At 40.8% G+C, this 19,876-nt stretch overlaps 1 protein-coding gene across 1 annotated transcript; it reads left to right on the forward strand.

Annotated features, from left to right (window-relative positions):
* The first annotated feature begins 723 nt into the window (after positions 1-723).
* Positions 724-1,134, forward strand: LOC116104992 (auxin-responsive protein SAUR68-like). Its single transcript, XM_031391417.1, has one exon. The coding sequence runs from the start codon at positions 724-726 to the stop codon at positions 1,132-1,134; it is 411 nt and encodes a 136-aa protein (XP_031247277.1).
* The last annotated feature ends 18,742 nt before the right edge of the window (positions 1,135-19,876 follow it).

Here is a 19,876-nt window from a genome sequence, read left to right on the forward strand (position 1 = left end):
TGTGACATAAAGAAGGATTTGCATGAATAATCCCACCAACTCACAGATTCATTAATGATAATCTTAATCCATCCCACTATAAATTGAGAGCTCTTCTCTCATTTAAGGGATGAGCTACTCTCTCTCAAGAATATACCGCTTTCTCTCTCTTGTACTATCATTTGTAAGTTAGTCCGCTAACGCGACCTGACCTCTATCATTAATACAAACATCAGTGGACGTAGGACTTGCTTCCTTAGCACCTGAACCACTTTAAATGCTTTTCCCACTGCATTTGTTCTCATTTTTCTGATATTCACATGTGTCTTCTAGGCTTACTCAGCATTTCACACGTGCGTTTCATTGGTGTCAAAACCACGCATCAACAAATTGATTGGTCCCAGTATTTGTTATACCATTTGAAAATGAGTTGATAGTTTTCAGCTATGCTCAATCTTGTTTTGTTGATTTTCTAGCAGAACCAAACATGTCATAGCTTCAAGGTCCCGAGCTCCTAAACATCAGCACATGGTTCTACATCTAATGTGACTTACATAAGGAAAACAACTAGAGATTATTTTCATTCAAAAGTTTGAGTATATAATTAGGCCATCTGCAATTATTTTCACTCAGGAAAGCAACACAATTGATAGTGTTATAACATTCTTTGCTTGAAATCTTTCTACTTTCAAAATTTTCCATTAAGATAGCATGCTAAGTACCAAGAAACTCATAAAAACGGAAATGAAGTGGCGAAAGGCGGTCGTAGAAGGAAGAAAAAGAATCTTGTTCCAAAGGGCAAACAGTTCTGCCAATTTAAATGGTTCCAACACTTCATATGTGGATAACAAGGGTCACTTTGTTGTGTACACAACGGATTGCAAGCGCTTTGTGCTTCCTTTCCCATTTCTTAAAAATGACATTTTTTGGGAACTCTTGAAAATGTCAGAGGAAGCGTTTGGATTGCCAAGTGATGGCCCAATTACATTGCTGTGTGATTCCTTCTTCTTCATGTACATGGTGTCACTGATAGGAGGCAACGTTGTGAAGAATCAAGACAAACTTAAGCCTATGTCAATAGTTATTGCTTGCTGCTCATTGGCATCCTCTTTGCAGCAAGAACCAAGACATCAAAATGTACTTGTTTGTAACTGAGATCAAAATCAAATTTTGTAGAAGATACACAACATTTTTCTAGTGAGAATATAACTACAAATTCTAGTATCTTCTTAGTAGTTTCTATTTATATGGTAAAAAATCATGTGAGCTTAGATTATATATTAAAGTTGTTATTTTGATCTTTAAGGGGCAGATAAATCAAAGGGATCATGAAAATAAATAACTGGCTAATTTGATACAACTTACAACAGAATTGCTTAAAATTTTGTGTTAATAACGATTATATCTTAACTACCTTTGGGTGACCGAGCAGTTCAATAGAGACTATTACGTGTATTTCTCAAAAGATTTTGAGTTCGAATCCCTCATCGGATGCTGATAGGGGTAGCTAAAACACCTCTTATCCGATCGGTAGTTCTAGGGTTTTGGGGGATTAGTTAAGGTACGCGTAAACTGCCCAGGATACCCCCGGTAAAAAAAAAAAAAAAAAAAAACTGATTACATCATAATGGACAATCTCATGTGACATGTTGAAAAGAAAGAGCAAGTTCTACTGTTTACATTCTGATGGTGAAAGCACAATCAATTGCCTTCATTACAGCTTTTTTTTAGGATGATATGTTATTCTCAGTAAATCATGTACACAGAAAAAAAGAATCTCCCAACATAAACGGTGCTGCTATTTTGATATCGTGGCTTACTTCTTTCTCAGTATCTTCCAAGTGAGGGATTTAAATGGTAATATTGTATGCAATAATATGTCTACAAGGTATTAATATGACCTCTGTTGTGTTTATTTTGTTAACTACTTTTCAGAAACCTGTTTTTGTCAAGATAAAAGCTTGGATCAGGAGAAAATCTTAGTTCATATAGTAAAATTTTGAAAGATTATAAAACAGATAACAGAACATAGGTTCAAATTTAGTTGTGAACCAAATAACTAATCTGTTTCAGTTGTCGTTATAAATGTAACATGTCCTGGTAAATTTTATAAGATAATTGTAACAGGAAATTTTTCATAACTATTTTTGGTTTACCCTCGAAAGAAAGGCAGAAAAGTAAGAAATTTTTTGAGGATTCTTCATTTAATGTATCAACTATATATCAATTTACACCATTGTATTATAACTAAAAAACTAGAACTATGATTTACATTAGAAGCTGCAAATTAATGATTGTTGATTACTTTGGTTTTCATGGAGATTTGAAGATGGTAAACATCGACCGGTAACTAAGGATATAAGCAACACCTTCTCTACATCTTTTGTTGCATTCCTTTGAATCAAAGAGATTGCATACTCCATGAAAACTGCATCACATGGCAATGTGATAGGTCCATAGCTTGGCAGTCCAAACTCTTCTTCTGCCATCGTAAAAAGCTCTCTAATGATGTTGTTTTAAAGAAATTTTAATGGAATCACAAAGCGTTGTTAATCAGTTGTGTATAAAACAAACTGACCCTTCTCAGTCATTGAACATGGTCTGCAGTTTTCTGGTTCAACAACCCTAGAGGCTTTGGGCGACGAGATTCTTTTTTGCTTGCTTGCAGCCAATTTCTGCCACTTCTTGGCCAATTTGATCAAGCTTCTTTGGACTAATCATGTTGTTTTTGTGAGAGAAATGTATTGGATCTGAAGAACACTAAAAAGCTATGATTGCTATGGATGGAAGGTTATAGAAAATGGATTTGTTATATTGTAACAAATGTAGACAGTCCATTCATTATTGCTGACCTTCTGTAGGGACTTAAGGGAGGCAAACCATTTGAGATCAGTAAAGTTATATAGGCAATTGGCCAACTTAATCAGTTGTGTTTATTATCTTATACACAAGGTGGAGCCTTTCACATTCATGCTGTCTGGAGGTTTGATGGCATGCTGGTTCAGGGCTGCTAGAGCTGGTGGCTTAGAATCTCAGACATCAAAATGTATCCTTCTCAATTAAAAGCTATAAAATGTAGCATAATTAGCCTTCCCCTGTTGGCCTCCCCATTGTAATGAAAATTATTCAATAACGGCCATGTGAATTTTAATGAAAATTCCAACAATGATCATCAGATAGGAAACTTCAAATTTTTTGTTCACATGATCACATCCTTCTCGCAAATCTGGTGTTTTGTACTTTAAAGATAGAAATATATTACATTCTTTTGTAATTTTGTAAGTTTCAAGACAACTTCATCACTGTCGAATGGCTTGGTTTTCATATAGATGATCCGATAGGATACCTTGAAGCCATCTTGCCTGTATTATTTTATTAAAAAAAACCGGATTATTCAACAAAAGGGGTTTTGATCTTAACCCCTTGGGAGACATTTGATTGGGGGTTATATGAGATTACTAGGATTATATCATATTATATTACTTGATTATCATATTTGGTTATCAAGTAATATAAAATTCCAGTAATCTTTCAATACCAATACTAGTTACTATTGGTAATATTAGAGGTAATCTAATAACTTAAAGTTTCTTAGGTATTGTAAGATTACCAAGGTAATCTTATTTTTGTTATAATTTTATCCTTTATTAATAAAATTTTAGGGCCATAATACCATTGTTTTTAAATTAATTTACATGAATCTGGCCTTTACCATTTCACCCCAATTAATTAACTTTTTAGACAAAATTACCCTTGAATTCAAAATAAGTTGCAACCTACCAAGCCACCGCCCCCACCCACTTGCCGCTAACCAAACCACCGTCATCTATCATCGGAAGTTGCCAGAAGTTTCCTGGAGTCGCCGTGAGTAGCCCACCGTCATCAGGAGGCTCCGATATGGCCGTTTCTAGCCATATCAATGTCCGAAAACACCCATATTGGAGTAGATCTGGCCATTAACGGCTAGACTTATGGCCTTTATTGACCATATCAAGGTGAGATATAACCGTTAATGGCCAAATCTATTTCGGCCAGAATAGATCCTGCCGTTAACAGCCAGATCCATCGATCTGGTCGGAAATGGCCATAATAGATCTAACCATTTTTGGCCATATCTACTCCAAATAGGTGTTTTTGGCCATCAATATGGCTAGAAACAGCCATATCAGAGCCTCCCGGTGACGGTGGGCTACTTACGATGACTCCCAATGACTCTTGGCGACTTTTGGAAGTGGATGGCGATGTCAGGCAGTGGCTCGAGGTAGTGGGGGTGATTTTGTTATAAATTAAAGTTTTATATAAGCGGGGTGTTTTAGCTAAATTTGAAATGTTGGGGGTTAAAAAAATTATTCAAAAATTAATAATAAAAATAATATTATGTTAATATTTAAAAAGAGGGCAATTTAGTAATTTAAATAACATACCCACCAATTTATTCCTCCCAATCAAATATATTAATATAACATAGTCATCAAATCCAACATTCAAACGCACCATTGAGGTTTAACCAAATAAAAGCATCTCCAAAAGACTCTTTATATGACCCAAACTCCTTATTATAAAGAGTCTTTCTGTAAAAACAAAAGTTCATCTGATTTTTTATCCTTTAAATATAAATTAAAGAGTAAGTTTGACTCTCTACATTTAGAAAATCAAATTTCACTCTTTATCATAATTTTAATTAACAAGTTTTTATGCATTTCATTTATTAATTGTCTTTCTTATTAAGTCATTTTTTTTTTTAAATAACGAGCAACTTCATTAAATATTAAAGAGTTTATTGGATTTGAATAAAAAATTTATTTTTTATATTTAAAAATTAATAAATATATTTTTTTATTTATATGAAAAATCTCTTTAAAATAAAGTATACTCTTAACAAATTGAACATTGTTAGCTTTATCCCCCCGTCTCTTACTCCATAGATGCCACATCATCTATCACACCATCTGTCTGCCACGTCATTCAAGCGCCCATAATTAAAAAAAAAAAAAATTTAAACATCAAATTTCGAATTTCAAAATTTTCAAGCCCAAAATTTCACGTATCAGCATAAACTAATATCAAATCCTTTTCCCCAGAATTTCAAAACCCTAAAATTCGAAATCTCTCCTTCCCCAGAATCATTTGAACCCTAAAATTTTTCCAAACCCAATTTCAATTTTGTAAAACCCTAGCCCCCACCTATCCTTTGTTGAATGATAAACTGACAGGAAAAATGAAAACTTCTTGTTAGATTTTTGCTGTGAGAGAGAAGTTGTAAATGATATAGAAGCAGAAATATCAAATATAATTTTAATCCCACCGAAGTAGCGAAAACGATTCTCTCTTCACTCTTTCAGCTCTGAATGGCGGACAAGCCAAGCAAAGTTATGGTGTAGTACGGTGATTTTGCCTCGTTTCGAACACTCATCACACGGCCACGTTCACCCTTTTGCATCTAAAGCTTTCTGCGGCTTTTATTGGTTCATTTGTGGTTCAAAGTTTCAATCTTTTTTATCAGTCTCTTTTTGAAGACTGGTCTCTTATGGCCAACCCAGAAGCTCACGAGACTGATCATAGAAGGAGGAAGGTTTTTGAATTGAAAAAGGAGTTACAGAGACTTTTAAAGACCATTCTTGATGAAGATGATTATGGCATGCAAGTAACTGATGAGGTCATGAGGGTGTTGTCTTGTTTGAAAGAGTTTCACTTGAAGAAATCTCATTCTATGAGTGCTGATTGCTTGGATGTTCCAGAAGTGTTCAGGTGTCCTATTCCTGGAGAGATTGTGCATGACCCTGTTGTTTTGGCTAATGGCCAGGTTAGTTATTGCTCCAACTTAATTTTGGTTGTTAATATCAGGGTATGTTTATTTTTTATTTTTGTTGAACTTTGTGTGGGTTAGTGGTGATTGAACGAAATAGAGACAACAATAGGAACAAAATAATAATAGTAAACCAAAACAAACAGTAAACAAAGAAAATAATACGCGCGATTTACCCTGGTTCACCCAATGTGGGCTACGTCCAGCTGAGTCAATATTATTGCAATATGCCTCACCTCTCTCATTTACAATGAATGAATTGCTCTCACACTCATAACAAGAGAAAAGTATGTTTATATACTAGGTTTAAGAGATTAAACCTAGTTTTACAAGGATTCCTATTCCTAAGCCCAACCCAAAAAGGAATTAATAACTTAAAAGAAATTCTACAGCGGTTATACATGGAAAAGCCCAAAACCGCCTACGGGCTTAAGACCCTCGAGTGCGTCTCTGTTACCCTTTAATGCTGAAGTAGTCGACAACTCCAACAGTGATGGGGTTGTTAAGTGTCCAATACTTTTGGAATATGATTCAAAAATTACAGTTACCAGTTCAATGGTTATTGATGGTTATAATTCATCTATGCTGTGGGTCACTGGTTCAATGCTTGACATGTACAAGGAGTTTTGAGGGGAATGAATTACAGTTACCACAAAACTGGGAGCAAGAAAAATCGAACGAGGAGAAGGGGACACATGGCATTGGGGACCAGGAGGGGGCAGCAGGAAATCTTATTTAGAGCAAAAGGAGAAAAAGGAGTTTTGAGGATTGTTTGAATCTCCTTGAAAATTGTTTGCCATTTTGGCCTTCATGTGAGATTTCTTATTATCTTATTGACTATGTTTTGCTTTGTGGTAGATTCTTAAGATTATAGTAGCTTCAATACTTCTGTTTCTGTTGGTATTGTTTTGGTGATTTTCCTTTTCAAATTTCAGATTTACATTTTGGTTTTCCCTTTATGTGTTTATTTGATTCCCCTAAAATTAATGGAGCTTGATTTCATTGAACCAAAGTTCATTAATTATCTTATGGTTGAAATAGGAAGTTCCTCGTTTGCTTCAAATTCATCTATCTGTATCACTGTGTCATGAAGTTCTTGTTATTTCATTTTCTATACACAATTCATTTTGGCCTCGATATTCACATGTGATTATGTCGTTCCACTTTGCTTTGGAAATCTTAAATAGTATCCACCATAATTTGGAAGTGGTTTGCAATTTTTTCAGTCTTTAAATCTGTTTCTTCCAATTCCAGAATAGTTTTGCTGGTTGGAAGATATAGGTTCTTTGTTTTCTTAACATTGATCAATTCGAGATAAAAATTTAGGACTAACTTGTGTAAAAGCATTTGTTTGACTGATGATTATCCATTTTTAAAAAAATATTTCTTGTAACTTAGTTTGCATAATTGCAGGAAATCCCACCAAAGTTTGTGATGAAGATGAAGTTTGGGGATGAGCTGACTAATGTTGCTACACTAACAGTCCCTAACGGTGGAGTTTGGCAAGTTGGAGTGGTAAAAGAAAAAGACTTAAAAGAGTGTCGGTGAGTATCTGTTTGGTTGAGTCGTGGGAGTGTGATAAAAGGAGGTTGGAATAATTTTTAACAATTTAGAGGAAAGAGATGATGAGAAACGACGACTTTTATCTGAAAGTCTCAGTACATAAAATTAATCCATAATGAAAGTCATTAGCATGCATCCTTGATATTTGACTTGTGATTTGTTATTGACTATAAATTCATCAGGACTTTCTTATAAACATTCCTGTCCAAATTTTTCATGTTGGGCAGTTACGGGTGTTCAAAAGCGGTTAACTGAACCTATTAACCGCTTTTTGAACTGAACTGGTTTTTCGGTTCAAGAAAATTTCTAAACCAAACTGGTTAGGGAAAAACAGATGTTTCGGTTAACCCAAAAACTGGTTAACTATTTTGAAAAAATCGGTTCTCCCCTTAAATTGGATTACAGTTTTTTTTTCTTGAATTAAAATGTAAACATTAACAATACATATCTAAATAAAAATTAAATATTCATAAATATCCATTGATCACAATTAACAATACATTATAGAGAGATAGAGAGAGAGAGAATAAACCAGTTACGGTTAATCGGTTTGTATTTTCACCAAAATCGGAAACTGAACCTAAAATCTGATTTTTTTGAATTCTTTGAACCATAACCGAATCGGTTTTTCGATTATTGATTCGGTCCGATTCGGTTTGGTTTTTGTATTTTTTTGAACACCCTTAGTTGGACTACACTAAATGTTGGCAAGTTAAACAAGTTAGAGTGGTAAAAGAAGAAAGAAAGATTTTGTTCGATAACTACTAGAGTATGTAGAGTATCACTCCATCGGTCTAGTAGAGTGTCACTCCATCGGTTCAGGAAACCCTTTAGTTTTCCGATTCAGATCAAATTCAAATTTTCATGTTGGTGACAATGATGTTTTCATGAATGTGTTGTCTAGATACATATATTTGTGGTTATAGATGGTAAGTTTTAAAGAGTAGTTTGAATCTTTAGTAGCTGGTGTGGTTAGTTTTGTATGTGCGGTTAAAATTTTAGTGAACGAGCCGGATTTTGGTCATCATCAAGATCAGGTCCAGGTGAAAATAGTTCCGGTGAAACTAAATTTTTGAAACTCTTCTTTGAAAACTCACCCACCATTGTAGGACTTTGGGATGTCACATGACATCTGTATTGCACCCATTTAATATGCTTGTCACTTTCAATTATACTCTGTGTAACGTGCTTCTCTCTCTTATGAGTTGTCCTTATTGTATTATGTTGTTGTTTACCATTTCCATATGTTCTCTTGTGAATTACATGCCATCTCTTCATCCTCTCTGATCCATAGTTTATGATACGCTAAGTCCTGATGATTTTATCATATTTATGTATTACATTTTAACATGTTAATTACGAGCGATAATATGGTAGCTTGGCTATACTGTTGAGATGGGCATTTGTAACTGAAGACGTGATGGGTAACCATAGAGTTCGGTGGATTAAATGAGGAAAGAGAACGTTGAGGTATTTGAAAATTGAAATGACACGTGATAGTAGGGTTCTATTTGTAATGTTTTAAAATGAATTGGCTCGTCATGTGTGGGAGTTGGATGAAAAAAAGGATGTGAGTGTGACATGGTGCCATAAGGCTTACTCATCAGACAAAATCTTTTCAGAATGCAAGTTTATTGGCTCACTCAAAATTTATCTGTTTTTTTAAGCAAACAAAACTGAATCTGGGGTAGTTTTTTTTTTTCAAATTTATTACAAGTTTTAATAGTCTTGTAACTTTTAAATTTTAATAATTTCAAACAAAACTGAATCTAGGGTAGTTTTTTTTTTTTCAACTTTATTATAGGTAATAATAATCTTGTAACTTTTAAATTTTAATAATTTCATGAGTCCATTTTGTTGGTGCTTAATTTTGACACCAACTAATCGCACCGTAAGGAATACTGAACTGACTCAGAAGACACACGTGTATATGGGATATTGGGTTGAGCAAGAGGTGAAGAACAATGTTTAAAGTGGTTCGGATGCTTAAATAAGCGAATCCTACGTCCACTGATTTTTATTAATGTATGGGATCAGGTCGCGTCTAGTGAGCTGATTTATAACTTTGAGAGTACAAGAGAGAGAGAGAGAGAGAGAGAGAGAGAGAGAGAGAATGCTATTACAGAGGGAAATTAGTTAATCCCACAAACGGGAGAGGAGCTCTCTATTTATAGTGAGATGAATTAAGGTAATGATTACTGAATCTGTGAGTGGGTCAGATTGCCGTGCAAATCCTTCTTTATGTCCCGTTGCTCACCTGCTCGAGTGATTTCCTCGACTTGTGCAAGGATTAGACACGTGGAATGCCTCCAGCTTTTCGCCAGTCTGGCACACACCCACTGCACTGGCAGGAGCATGCTGCTTGCGTCAGCATGCGACGTGGCTGCATCTGAATGGTTGCAGAACCTACCTAAGCTCTAACCACCCATGCTGACAAGGCTCGGCGTCAGCCCTACTTTTTCAGACATAACAGAAGTCCCATAGTTTTTAAGGTTTGAGAATTGGACCTTGAAAACTACACAATTATGCCTTGACTTGATGTGCGTTGAATGGACTATGGTCGATCCGACCTAGTTACAAAGAGGTCATGGAAACATTGTCATGCAGATGACCTGAAATGATCTTCCTTAAGGTCCACGACCTGTTCTAGACCTTATTCAGTGCCGTAACGATGATTCTAGTCTTCAACCGAAGCTCACGACCTGAATATACTTGGAGAATTTTCATTGAAAGCAAAATCACGTCGCTTCGCAACTGACATGTGACTAGAGCGAAGAGTCACGTCGCTTCATGACTGACATGACGAAAAATGTTTTATATAACAACCTCTTCAAATGTTATCCATTGCACTTTTGTAGCTGATACATTTAATGAAATGCCTTTTGCTCTGATAGACGTGTTTTATGCGCAATAAGTGCCAGCCATGCGCATTAAATGCGAGCTATGCTGAAACGACATTCCCTATCAGAGCATTAAATGTGGATATGGGTGCATTTAATGTGGAGGAGGGAAACGTGTTGTCGCTTGAGCGTTCCAACTGAAAAGAACGATGATTTGGTTTCTCGAAGCTTGACGGTCACTCTTCTTCGTTGATTAGTGACATGTGGTCGCGATCAATGGTGAGAAGTGATCTCCGTTCAAACATTGTTTGACTTCGGGAAAACCAAACGCCACCTCCTTCACTATAAAACCTTAGACTGACCTCTGGTAATGTCACAATACTCACTTCTTTAGAGAGAGAGCAAGAAACTTTTGTGAGCCTTGATTTTCCGTCTTTCAGACTAGTGCACGCTTGACACTCAGAATAGGAGGATTAGTCTTCATACTCAAGAAGCAAGAATGGTTCCTCTGCCATTTTATTTCTTTTTTGCTTTTGATGGTTGTCATGTGGTGACAGTGTTTGCTGGTAGTTGATCAGAGATGAAATCTTCTCCTAGGGTCTAAGCCATTGGGGCTGGCTCTTAAGAATTTTGTTAGGGCTTTTTTAGGGTTTAAGGGAGGAAGCATTTATTTTTTCCTCAACATCATCGTACAAAACAGTGTACGATGACCGAGTGATTCCTGCATGTTGCTTTTTTCAGACCGCAGAAGAATGGACCCCTCAACGACCAGGACAGATGTGGGAGCCAGCTCGCCGGCGCAGGATGCCCCAACGGGTCCCTCTCAGGAGATTCTATTAGCAATTACTGCCGAGGAGATTCAGAAGGTTGTAGACTAATACGCTCTCAACGTAGAGGTCTTCTAGCATAGGACATACACAGCTCGGAATTTGCCTGAAGGAATGGCTGTGATCTCCGAGAATATTTTTAAGAGTGGAGGGTTGATCCCTTTCCACCCCTTCGTTAGGTCGGTCCTGGATCACTTCAGGATCGCACCATTACAACTTACGCCGAATGCGTTTATGATAGCTGTGGCTATGTATATCGCATGCGGCGAAAACTGTTTGGGCTAGCTAACCACGCTAGAGCTCGATTGCTCGTACATCTTAAAGAAAAGTAAGGACAAGGATTCCTTCTACCTCTCGAAGCGGCCTACCATCGAAGTGAAAATACATAGTTACCCCAGCAATGTTGGGGCGTACGAGACGAAGTTTTTCTTTTTTCGATATGATGGCATTTGCCAATTTAAGGAGCCGAGTAGGTTCTCCTTTCTTTGAGTTCGCGAATTTCCTTTTAGTCTTCGCTAATGAGTATTTTGTTTCTTCGTAGTTAACAAGACGACCAAGTTATCGGCTCTCGAGGATCTAGACAGAATCACAGCCTTTGGCTTTTTGCCCGAAGAAAGTCACGATGCTAGACTGCTCATGACAACCGCAAATTTGCGGAAGTACGGTTTCTTCAATCCCAAAGCGACCTTAGAGACCACATCGAGTAAGCACCATAACCTTAGCCTGTTTCTTAATTTTGCATGCAGCAAACTGTTTTGCTAACGATGTTCGCATGCAGTGACCATGCCTCCCAAAGTGCCCAGATCACCACGACAAGACAATTCGCCTTCCCCCGGGTAAACGTCATTGGACCGGTTGGAGCAGCTCCTAACGGTCCCCTTGTGGAGGGACACCGGCGAGCACTCCGGTTCGACCTGTAGGCACTGCCCAGCTTTTGGCTGCTCACCCGAAGCAAAAGACCATGGCCTAAAAGACCAAGAAGTGAAAACAACTTCGGGCCAAGGAGTCAGAGTCTGAGCCGAAGGGCTTAGGCATTCAGCCCGAGAGGTCGTAGCCTTACTAAGCGTTCCGCTCTGGAGGGCTTTCTAGAGGCATGACCGACATTTCCATTACCCTGGAAGGTCTGCGGACGAGGCAGAATGAGGCTGCAAGTCTTGGGAGGAGGCCAGGCAAGGAGCGAGAGGAGAGAACGCTACCTGCTGCGGGCACGGGCACGCCCGTGCTGGACTCGATGGGGCAACTGTCGGATCATCTATAGCCGATGGTCTTCACCGTACTAGAGTGTGGGCTCGTAGAGGCGTTTGAGCAGTTTGTGGCCTTCAACCCTATGGACCTGATGTCCACATCCCTCTAACACTTGAGCCAGGTAAAACGAGCTGTCCTCAACGAGGACTTTACATTTGCTTTTTTCGGTAGAAAGGAAACTAACTCTTTACTCTCTTCGTTACGCAGACCTTGCTCTCTATGCACTTGTCCATACAGAAGGCTTAATTAGGGGTTGTTGAGGGGCTGGTCAAGCTGAGAGATGAGAATAGGCGACTTAAGTGGGACTTAGAAGCCGCGCAAATAGAGAAAGATTCATCCACCATTCAGGCGAATCAGTACCTATCTGAAAAAAATGCTGCTCTTCGCAAGGTGGACTTCTAGAAGGCCAAGTTAGAGAAGCAAGGAAAGGAAGTAAAAGAGCTCCAAAGGACAATGGCCAAACTTACCAAGGAGGCTGGCGAGAAGGAAAAAAAGCTACAAACGAACTCTGAGCGGGCCTCGTGAGCAAAACAGGAAAGGGCGGAGCTGTGGGAGGCCACCGAAAAGCAGAGGTGGGCGCTTGAGGCCGAACTCCAATTCACCCAAGGCCAGGTCACTTTGCTGACTACAGAAATGCAGCAGTAAGACTTGGAGATTGAGAGGAGGGCTATCAAGTGGACAATCTAGTCCATCTACGCCCTTCGACCAAAGAACCCTAGGATGGATCTGACCGACCTCCCCGAAGAGTACCAGGATGCCCTCAGCTCTATGGCGTGGGCCGATGATGAGGAAGCAGCTCGGGGACCTGACCCGGATGAGGAGCATTTGGAGTATGTCCTAGAGGAGCCCGTACCCAAGCAAGGGATTGGCGACCAGCCTGGAGATGATGAGGTCACACCGCTAGGACCTGGGGATGAGGACAAGTGATCTGCTTTTGTACCGCCTTCCCTGTGCTTGCTTTTATGTATTTTTTATTTTTTAATAATAAATAAAGACTTCGCTTTCTTAATTTTTTGTGAGTACTTACAATTTTTTGTACCCCACAAGCGTTACACAGGAGATCGCATTCTAACTGTTTACAATAGCAATAGTACAAGTAATATTTATGCGAACAGAGTCATATACATGCCGAAAAAGCGATTACAAAAGAACTTACATTATTTACAAAGCTTGAGAAAAGTAAAATCTTTACAAAGGAAAAATGAACTCGAAATTATTGATAATATGGGCAGAGATGTTCAGCATTCCAAGCTCGCGGTACTTCGGAACCGTTCAGCCTTTTGAGGTGTAAGTCCCCAGTCTTATCACATTGGTGATGCGGTACGAGCCCTCACAATTTAGCTTCAAAACTCTCGCACTCGGTTCTCTTGTACCGAGAAGAACTTCCTTCAGGACGAGGTCACCGACTTGGAAATCTCTTCTTCTAACTTTAGAGTCGAAGAACCTTTTCGCGCGTTGCTGATAGGATGCCATTCTTAGCTGAGCCTTGCTGAGATGTTCTTCAACTAAATCTAGACTTGCGTGCTTAAGCGCCTCATTGTCTGTTTCATTGAACATGTCTCTCTAAAGTGAACCGGTTCCTATCTCCACAGGGATCATTGCTTCGGAGCCATATCCTAACGAAAAAGGGGTTTCTAAGGTTGAGGTTCTCAGAATTGTCCTGTATGCCCGTAGGACTTCAGGGAGCTCGTCGGCCCAATTTCCCTTGGCTGCGCCAAGTTTAGCCTTTAGAGTGTGCTTGATGGTTTTGTTGACAACTTCAACCTGACCATTTGCTTGCGGTCTTGCGACTGAGACAAATTTCTTGTGGATACCATGCTTGTCGCAAAACTGCTTGAATTCCTCGTTATTGAACTGCTTTCCGTTATCAGGAATGAGGGTATGAGGAATCCCATAGCGGCGCACAATGTTCTTGAAAACGAAGTCCTTGAGCTTTTTGGTGGTGATTGCCACCAATGGCTCTGCGTCGACCCACTTGGTAAAGTAGTCTACCGTGACCACTGCATACTTGACTCTTCCTTTACCAACTGGCATGGGACCAATGAGATCGATTCCCCACATGGAGAATGGCCAGGGGTTGGTCATGGTTATCAGCTGGTGGGAAGGAGCTCGCGGTATGTTCGCGAACCGTTGGCTCTTGTCACACTTTTTGACAAAGTTGTAAGTGTCTTCTTGGATCAGGGGTCAGTATTACCCTTGATGAACAGCTTTGTTGGCGAGGGATCATGCGGCCGTGTGATTACCACAGATCCCTTCATGTATCTCCCTCATGATATAGTATGCTTTTTTATTAATTACACACTGGAGGAGAGGGGCACTGAACCCTCGCTTGTATAGTTAATCTCCTATAAGTGTGTGACGAACAGCTCTGGTTCGCAGGGTTCTTGCCTCGACCTTGTCGTTGGGCAAGGTCCCATCTCAGAGATATTGAATGATAAGGGGTCATCCAAGAGATTGACTCGGCCACATTCACGGCCTGTTCAGGCGAGCTGATATTGGGAGTCTCTATGAACCGAACAGGAATGCTCTCTGGCGTATCTAAGTCTAGCGATGAGGCTATCTTTACCAAGGCATCCGCGACAGAATTGCTGTCTCTAGTGATTTCTGTGATCTTGAAGTGCTTAGAGGCTCAAGTGCAGCATTAGCTTTCTTCAAATAGCCGATCATGTTTTCTTCCTTGGCTTGATACTCCCCCAAAATCTGGTTGACAACCAGCATGGAGTCGCTATGGATGCTGATCACGGTTGATCCCATTTCTCTTGCCAACCGTAATCCAGCGAGCAAACCTTCATACTCGGTTTCATTGTTGGTCGCTTTGAACCCGAAACAGAGAATGCCATGAATGCGAGTCACTTCGGGACTTAGGAGGAGAAGGCCTGCCCCGACCATTTTCCTGTTCGACGACCCATCGACATAGAGGCTCCAGGTCGATAGGTTCTGAACAGTTTCCTGGGTGACTTCGCTGGCTTGTTGCTTGGATTCTTTCATTGGATGATATGAGAATTTTGAGATGAAATCGGCAACAGCCTGGCCTTTGATGGTTGCTTTCGGTTTGTACTACAGATCGAACTAAATTAGTTCCATGGCCCACTTGAGCAATTTACCCGATGCCTCTGGCTTTTGGAGGACTTGTTTGAGTAAGTAACTGGTCATTACATGGATTGTGTGGGCGTGGAAGTAAGGTCGCAACTTTATCGAGGCGATCAGTAGGGCATAAGCTAATCGCTCCATTTTTGGATACCGCATCTTGACATCCAGCAGACGCTTGCTCGCATAGTGTACTAGCCATTGAACCTTGTTCTCTTCCCGAACTAAAGCTACACTGACTGCGTACTGAGAAACGGACAGATACAGGAGGAGAATTTCTTGGGGGAGAGGCTTGGATAAAAGAGGCGGCTTTCTAAGGTGCTCTTTAATGCTCTGAAATGTCTGTTCGCACTCGGGAGTCCACTCAAACTTCTTATTGGCCCTGAGTATATTGAAGAATGGCAAGCAGCGATCTGTTCCCCTCGATATGAAGCAACTGAGTGCCACTATTCGCCCATTGAGACTCTAAACTTGCTATCGATTTGTCGGCCTTTTCATGTCGACGAGAGCTTGGATTTTCTTGGGGGTTGATCTCTATTCCCCTCTGGTTAACCATGTACCCCAGAAATTTTCCTAAGGAGACTCCAAATGAACATTTGAGAGGATTGAGCTTCATTCTGTACCTTTGGAGGATGTCGAACATCTCAGCGAGATGTGCTATGTGATCAGCAACAAAATGCGATTTGACCAGCATGTCATCCACATAGACTTCCATCGACTTTCTGATCTGCTTGGAAAACATCTGGTTAACCAGCAGCTAGTAAGTTGCCCCAGCATTTTTCAGGGCAAAAGGCATAACCCTGTAACAATACATGCCCCGATCTGTAACAAATGAGGTATGCTCTTCGTTTGGTGCATACATTGAAATCTGATTGTTCCCCGAGTACACGTCCATAAAACTCAGCAACTCTTGCCCAGAGGTGGCATCAACGAGCTGGTCGATCCTTGGCAGGGGAAAGCTGTCTTTTGGACACGCTTTGTTGAGGTTGGTGAAGTCAACGTAGGTCCGCCATTTGCCATTGGGCTTCTTTACCAGAACCGGGTTGGAAACCCAGCTCAGGTAGAGCACTTCTCGGATGGATCCATTCCGATGGAGATTATCCACCTCATCTTTCAAGGCGGCATATCGCTTTGGATCTATAGCTCTTTTCTTTTGGTGGACCGGCCTGGCCTCACTATCAATGTTTAGGGCATGGCAAATGATGTTCGGGCTGATCTCGACCATATCGGCATGCGTCCATGCGAACACGTCAATATTTTCTCTGAGGAAGCTAGTCAGATCGTTAGCGAGCTGGGGGTTGAGATTGCTTCCAATCCTCAACACTTGACTTGGCTCGCTTTAATTGATTGATACTTCAGATAAATCCTCAACCGGCCCACTAGAAGGGCATTCTTGGATACGAGGATCCGTATTATCCTCGGCTGGACCAGGCTGTGGTTCAATTCGACTGATCGCCATTGCCTGTTTGGGAATGCCGTGTGGAGTGTCTTTTCCCCTGCACGCCATCTGCACTACCCTTACATAGCAGTTGCGAGATACGCGTTGAGATCCACCAACTTCCCCTATCCCCGTCGGGGTGGGGAATTTCATCTTGAGATGGTAAATCGAGGTGACTAATTTGAAGTTTCTCAGTAGAGGTCGCCCTAGGATGCTATTGAAAGTTGACCGGCAGTCCACTTCTAAGAACTCAGTGATCTTGGTCACCTCATCAAAGTCACCCAATGTGACCAGGAGTGAGATCGTCCCCTTGGGGATCAGATGATCCCCGGTGAAACCATATAGCGAGATGGAGGCAGGCTTCAGATCAGCCTCATCTAGTTTCATTCTTTCAAAAGCTCGTTGGAATAAGATGTTCACAGCGTTTCCATTATCCACTAACATTCTGTGGATGTCGCAACGCCCTATTTGGGGCGTGATGATGAGAGCATCGTCATAAGAATGATGCAATCAGACTGCATCTTTTTCGAAGAAGGTGATTTCCTCCTCTCTGCGAACCTTAGATGGTCGCGGCGTCGTGTTCATCACACGAATAGGGTCATGATGGGCTACACAAGCATATCTTTCTTTATTGGGCACCTCGTGAATTCTCTCCGAGGTGTGGTCCCCTAAAGATTATCTCTACGCTGCAGATACCCTTGCGACCATAACGCTTCTTACCCGGTTCCTCTTGATTTTTCTCCCTCATGGGAGTAGAGTTATCAACATACTCTTTGAAGGGCTCCTGCTTAATGAGGTCCTCAATTGCTTGCTTGAGTGCCTGACACTCATTGGTGTGATGCCCATTGTCTCGATGATAGCGACAATACTTTTTACTGTTTTTGGCTTAAGAGGGACCTTTTATGGGCTCAAGCTCTCCAAGCAGGCCGGCCTCTTCTGACTTATCAAGAATAGCAGAGACTGATGCATTCAGAGGGGTGTACCGACTCTTGTTACGATTGCGACGAGGAACTGAAGCGTAAGATTTCTTGAGCTCATATCGCTACTTCTTTCCTTTCCGCTGATCGTCGTTAGCCCATCGGCGATCAACCCTCCTATTTTCCCCCCGACCGGGGTCGTGGTGGTTGAGCGTCACCACAGAGTTTTCGATACAGAGGTACTTTTCTATAAGGCTATAGAAGTAGGTGAGGGAAACATCGTCCTCAAATTGCAGCTCTTTCTATAGGTCTATCTACGGACGAACTCCCATAATGATGAGAGTCCGAACAGATTCTTCGGGAGTATGAGCTACTTTATAGAGCTCCTTATGGAACCTGTCGATGTAAGACTGGAGGGACTCATCCCTTTCTTGCCTAATGTTTCTAAGGTAGCTCAGAGGCATCAAGAACTTCTTGTTCGCTTGGAAGTGTCTCAGGAATGTCAAGCTCATCTGAGGCTATGAATTGACTGATCCAGCTGGAAGCGACCTGAACCATCGCTGGACATGTGAAGTTAGAGTTATTGCTAGGCAACTGCATTTTGCCAGGTCAGAGACTTGGTGGAGTTCCATCAAGTCGTTGAATTCATACAAATGATCATGCGGATAAGAATTTCCATCGAATGCTCTCAGGTCCGGCATTCTAAATCTAGATGGGAGAGGGGCGGCTAACACTGTCGGAGAGAAGGGAGACGCTTCTGTGACCTTCCCTTGCTCATCTCACTAAGCTTTTAGCTAATCTAGAGCTCACTACAGCTCCTCAATCTGAGGTAGCGGAGCTACCTAGGGATCACTTTCCGTAACGTGGGTTCGACCCTCACGGTTGCGGTTAAAGAAAGACCGTAGGTCGGATTCCTCCTCGCCTCAGCTGGCAGTTCCGACCAATCTCGAACATACTGGCTAGAGTCGTGTGATGGCTCTGCATGGTTCAGGGAACCTTCCTGACCTTCGCGGTGGTACGAACCGACCCACGAACAGTGGGAACTGCATGACGACGATCGGAATCATCATCTTGGCGATGACAGGAATTTCCTCGTCTTGCACTTTTGTAGGAATGCTCGCGCGACATGGTACAGGACGACTCAGGTTGTGACATGTCACCAAGCCTTAACACTGTTAGTGTATATTAGTGTATGCCCTAGAAACCATTCGTGTTGTCGGTTTCAGAGCATTTTGTCTTGTATCTATATATATCATAAATAATAGAAGAAAGAGTTCTTCAATTCATATATGTAAATTGCTTCCTTTATTCAGTCATGCATTTAAAATAAAGTATGTATATGAATTGTCCAGTTGATTCATTTAATAGGTAAATGAATTATCGAAAAGGGTTCCCTACGGAAGCAATATAAATTTGGGCAACTATATTGCACAGTAGGCATACCGGATGCTTCCGAAAGATATCATGAGTTGATATAAGTACGGATGACGATGATAGTCATGTCACTGGGGCATTGGTATGGATTAACGGTTGGTGAACTGTTTTTCGAACGTGACCGAATAACGACAAATCACTTGGAAAAGCATGTAGTCAATGATTTATCGTTTGGTTATATCAGTGCACGATGTAGTCCTTTGACCTGAGACATTGTAGTCGGATCCGATATGGATGCGTATGGTTCATACGGTGTATAAGTACGAGACTAATCATGTTTCGTACAATAAAGCCTATTTGGTCATGCGTTGTTCATATGCGGAAACGAACGATGGTCAAGAGGGGATCCATTGACTCGAAAATATAGGATCGGGAGTACCGCTGACTCCATCCGGATTCGAGTTCCTAGACGAACATCGATAAATGTCGGAAAACTGAATCTCTGGCCAGAGTCTATTATTAGTCATACAAAAGTAAGTTTGTGATGACGAGTTCCGGACATATTGATCGACGATTCGGTAGAAGATCGAGTTTAGGATTTTGACGTTCCATGAATCCATACTCGATTAGGATATCTCAATGGAGGGACTTTACCTGCATGGTACGTATGATCTGAAATGGGTTCGATGAAGTATTTCTTCATCGTGGTTTAGGGACTATGGCACATTGCTAGATGTTTACCATAGTCGTTGGGCCTCCAGACAGGTTTCTGGATTCATCCAGAACCGGCCCACGGCTAA

This window comes from Pistacia vera, unplaced genomic scaffold (assembly GCF_008641045.1).
Source record: "Pistacia vera cultivar Batoury unplaced genomic scaffold, PisVer_v2 Contig490, whole genome shotgun sequence".
NCBI classification, from domain to species: domain Eukaryota; kingdom Viridiplantae; phylum Streptophyta; class Magnoliopsida; order Sapindales; family Anacardiaceae; genus Pistacia; species Pistacia vera.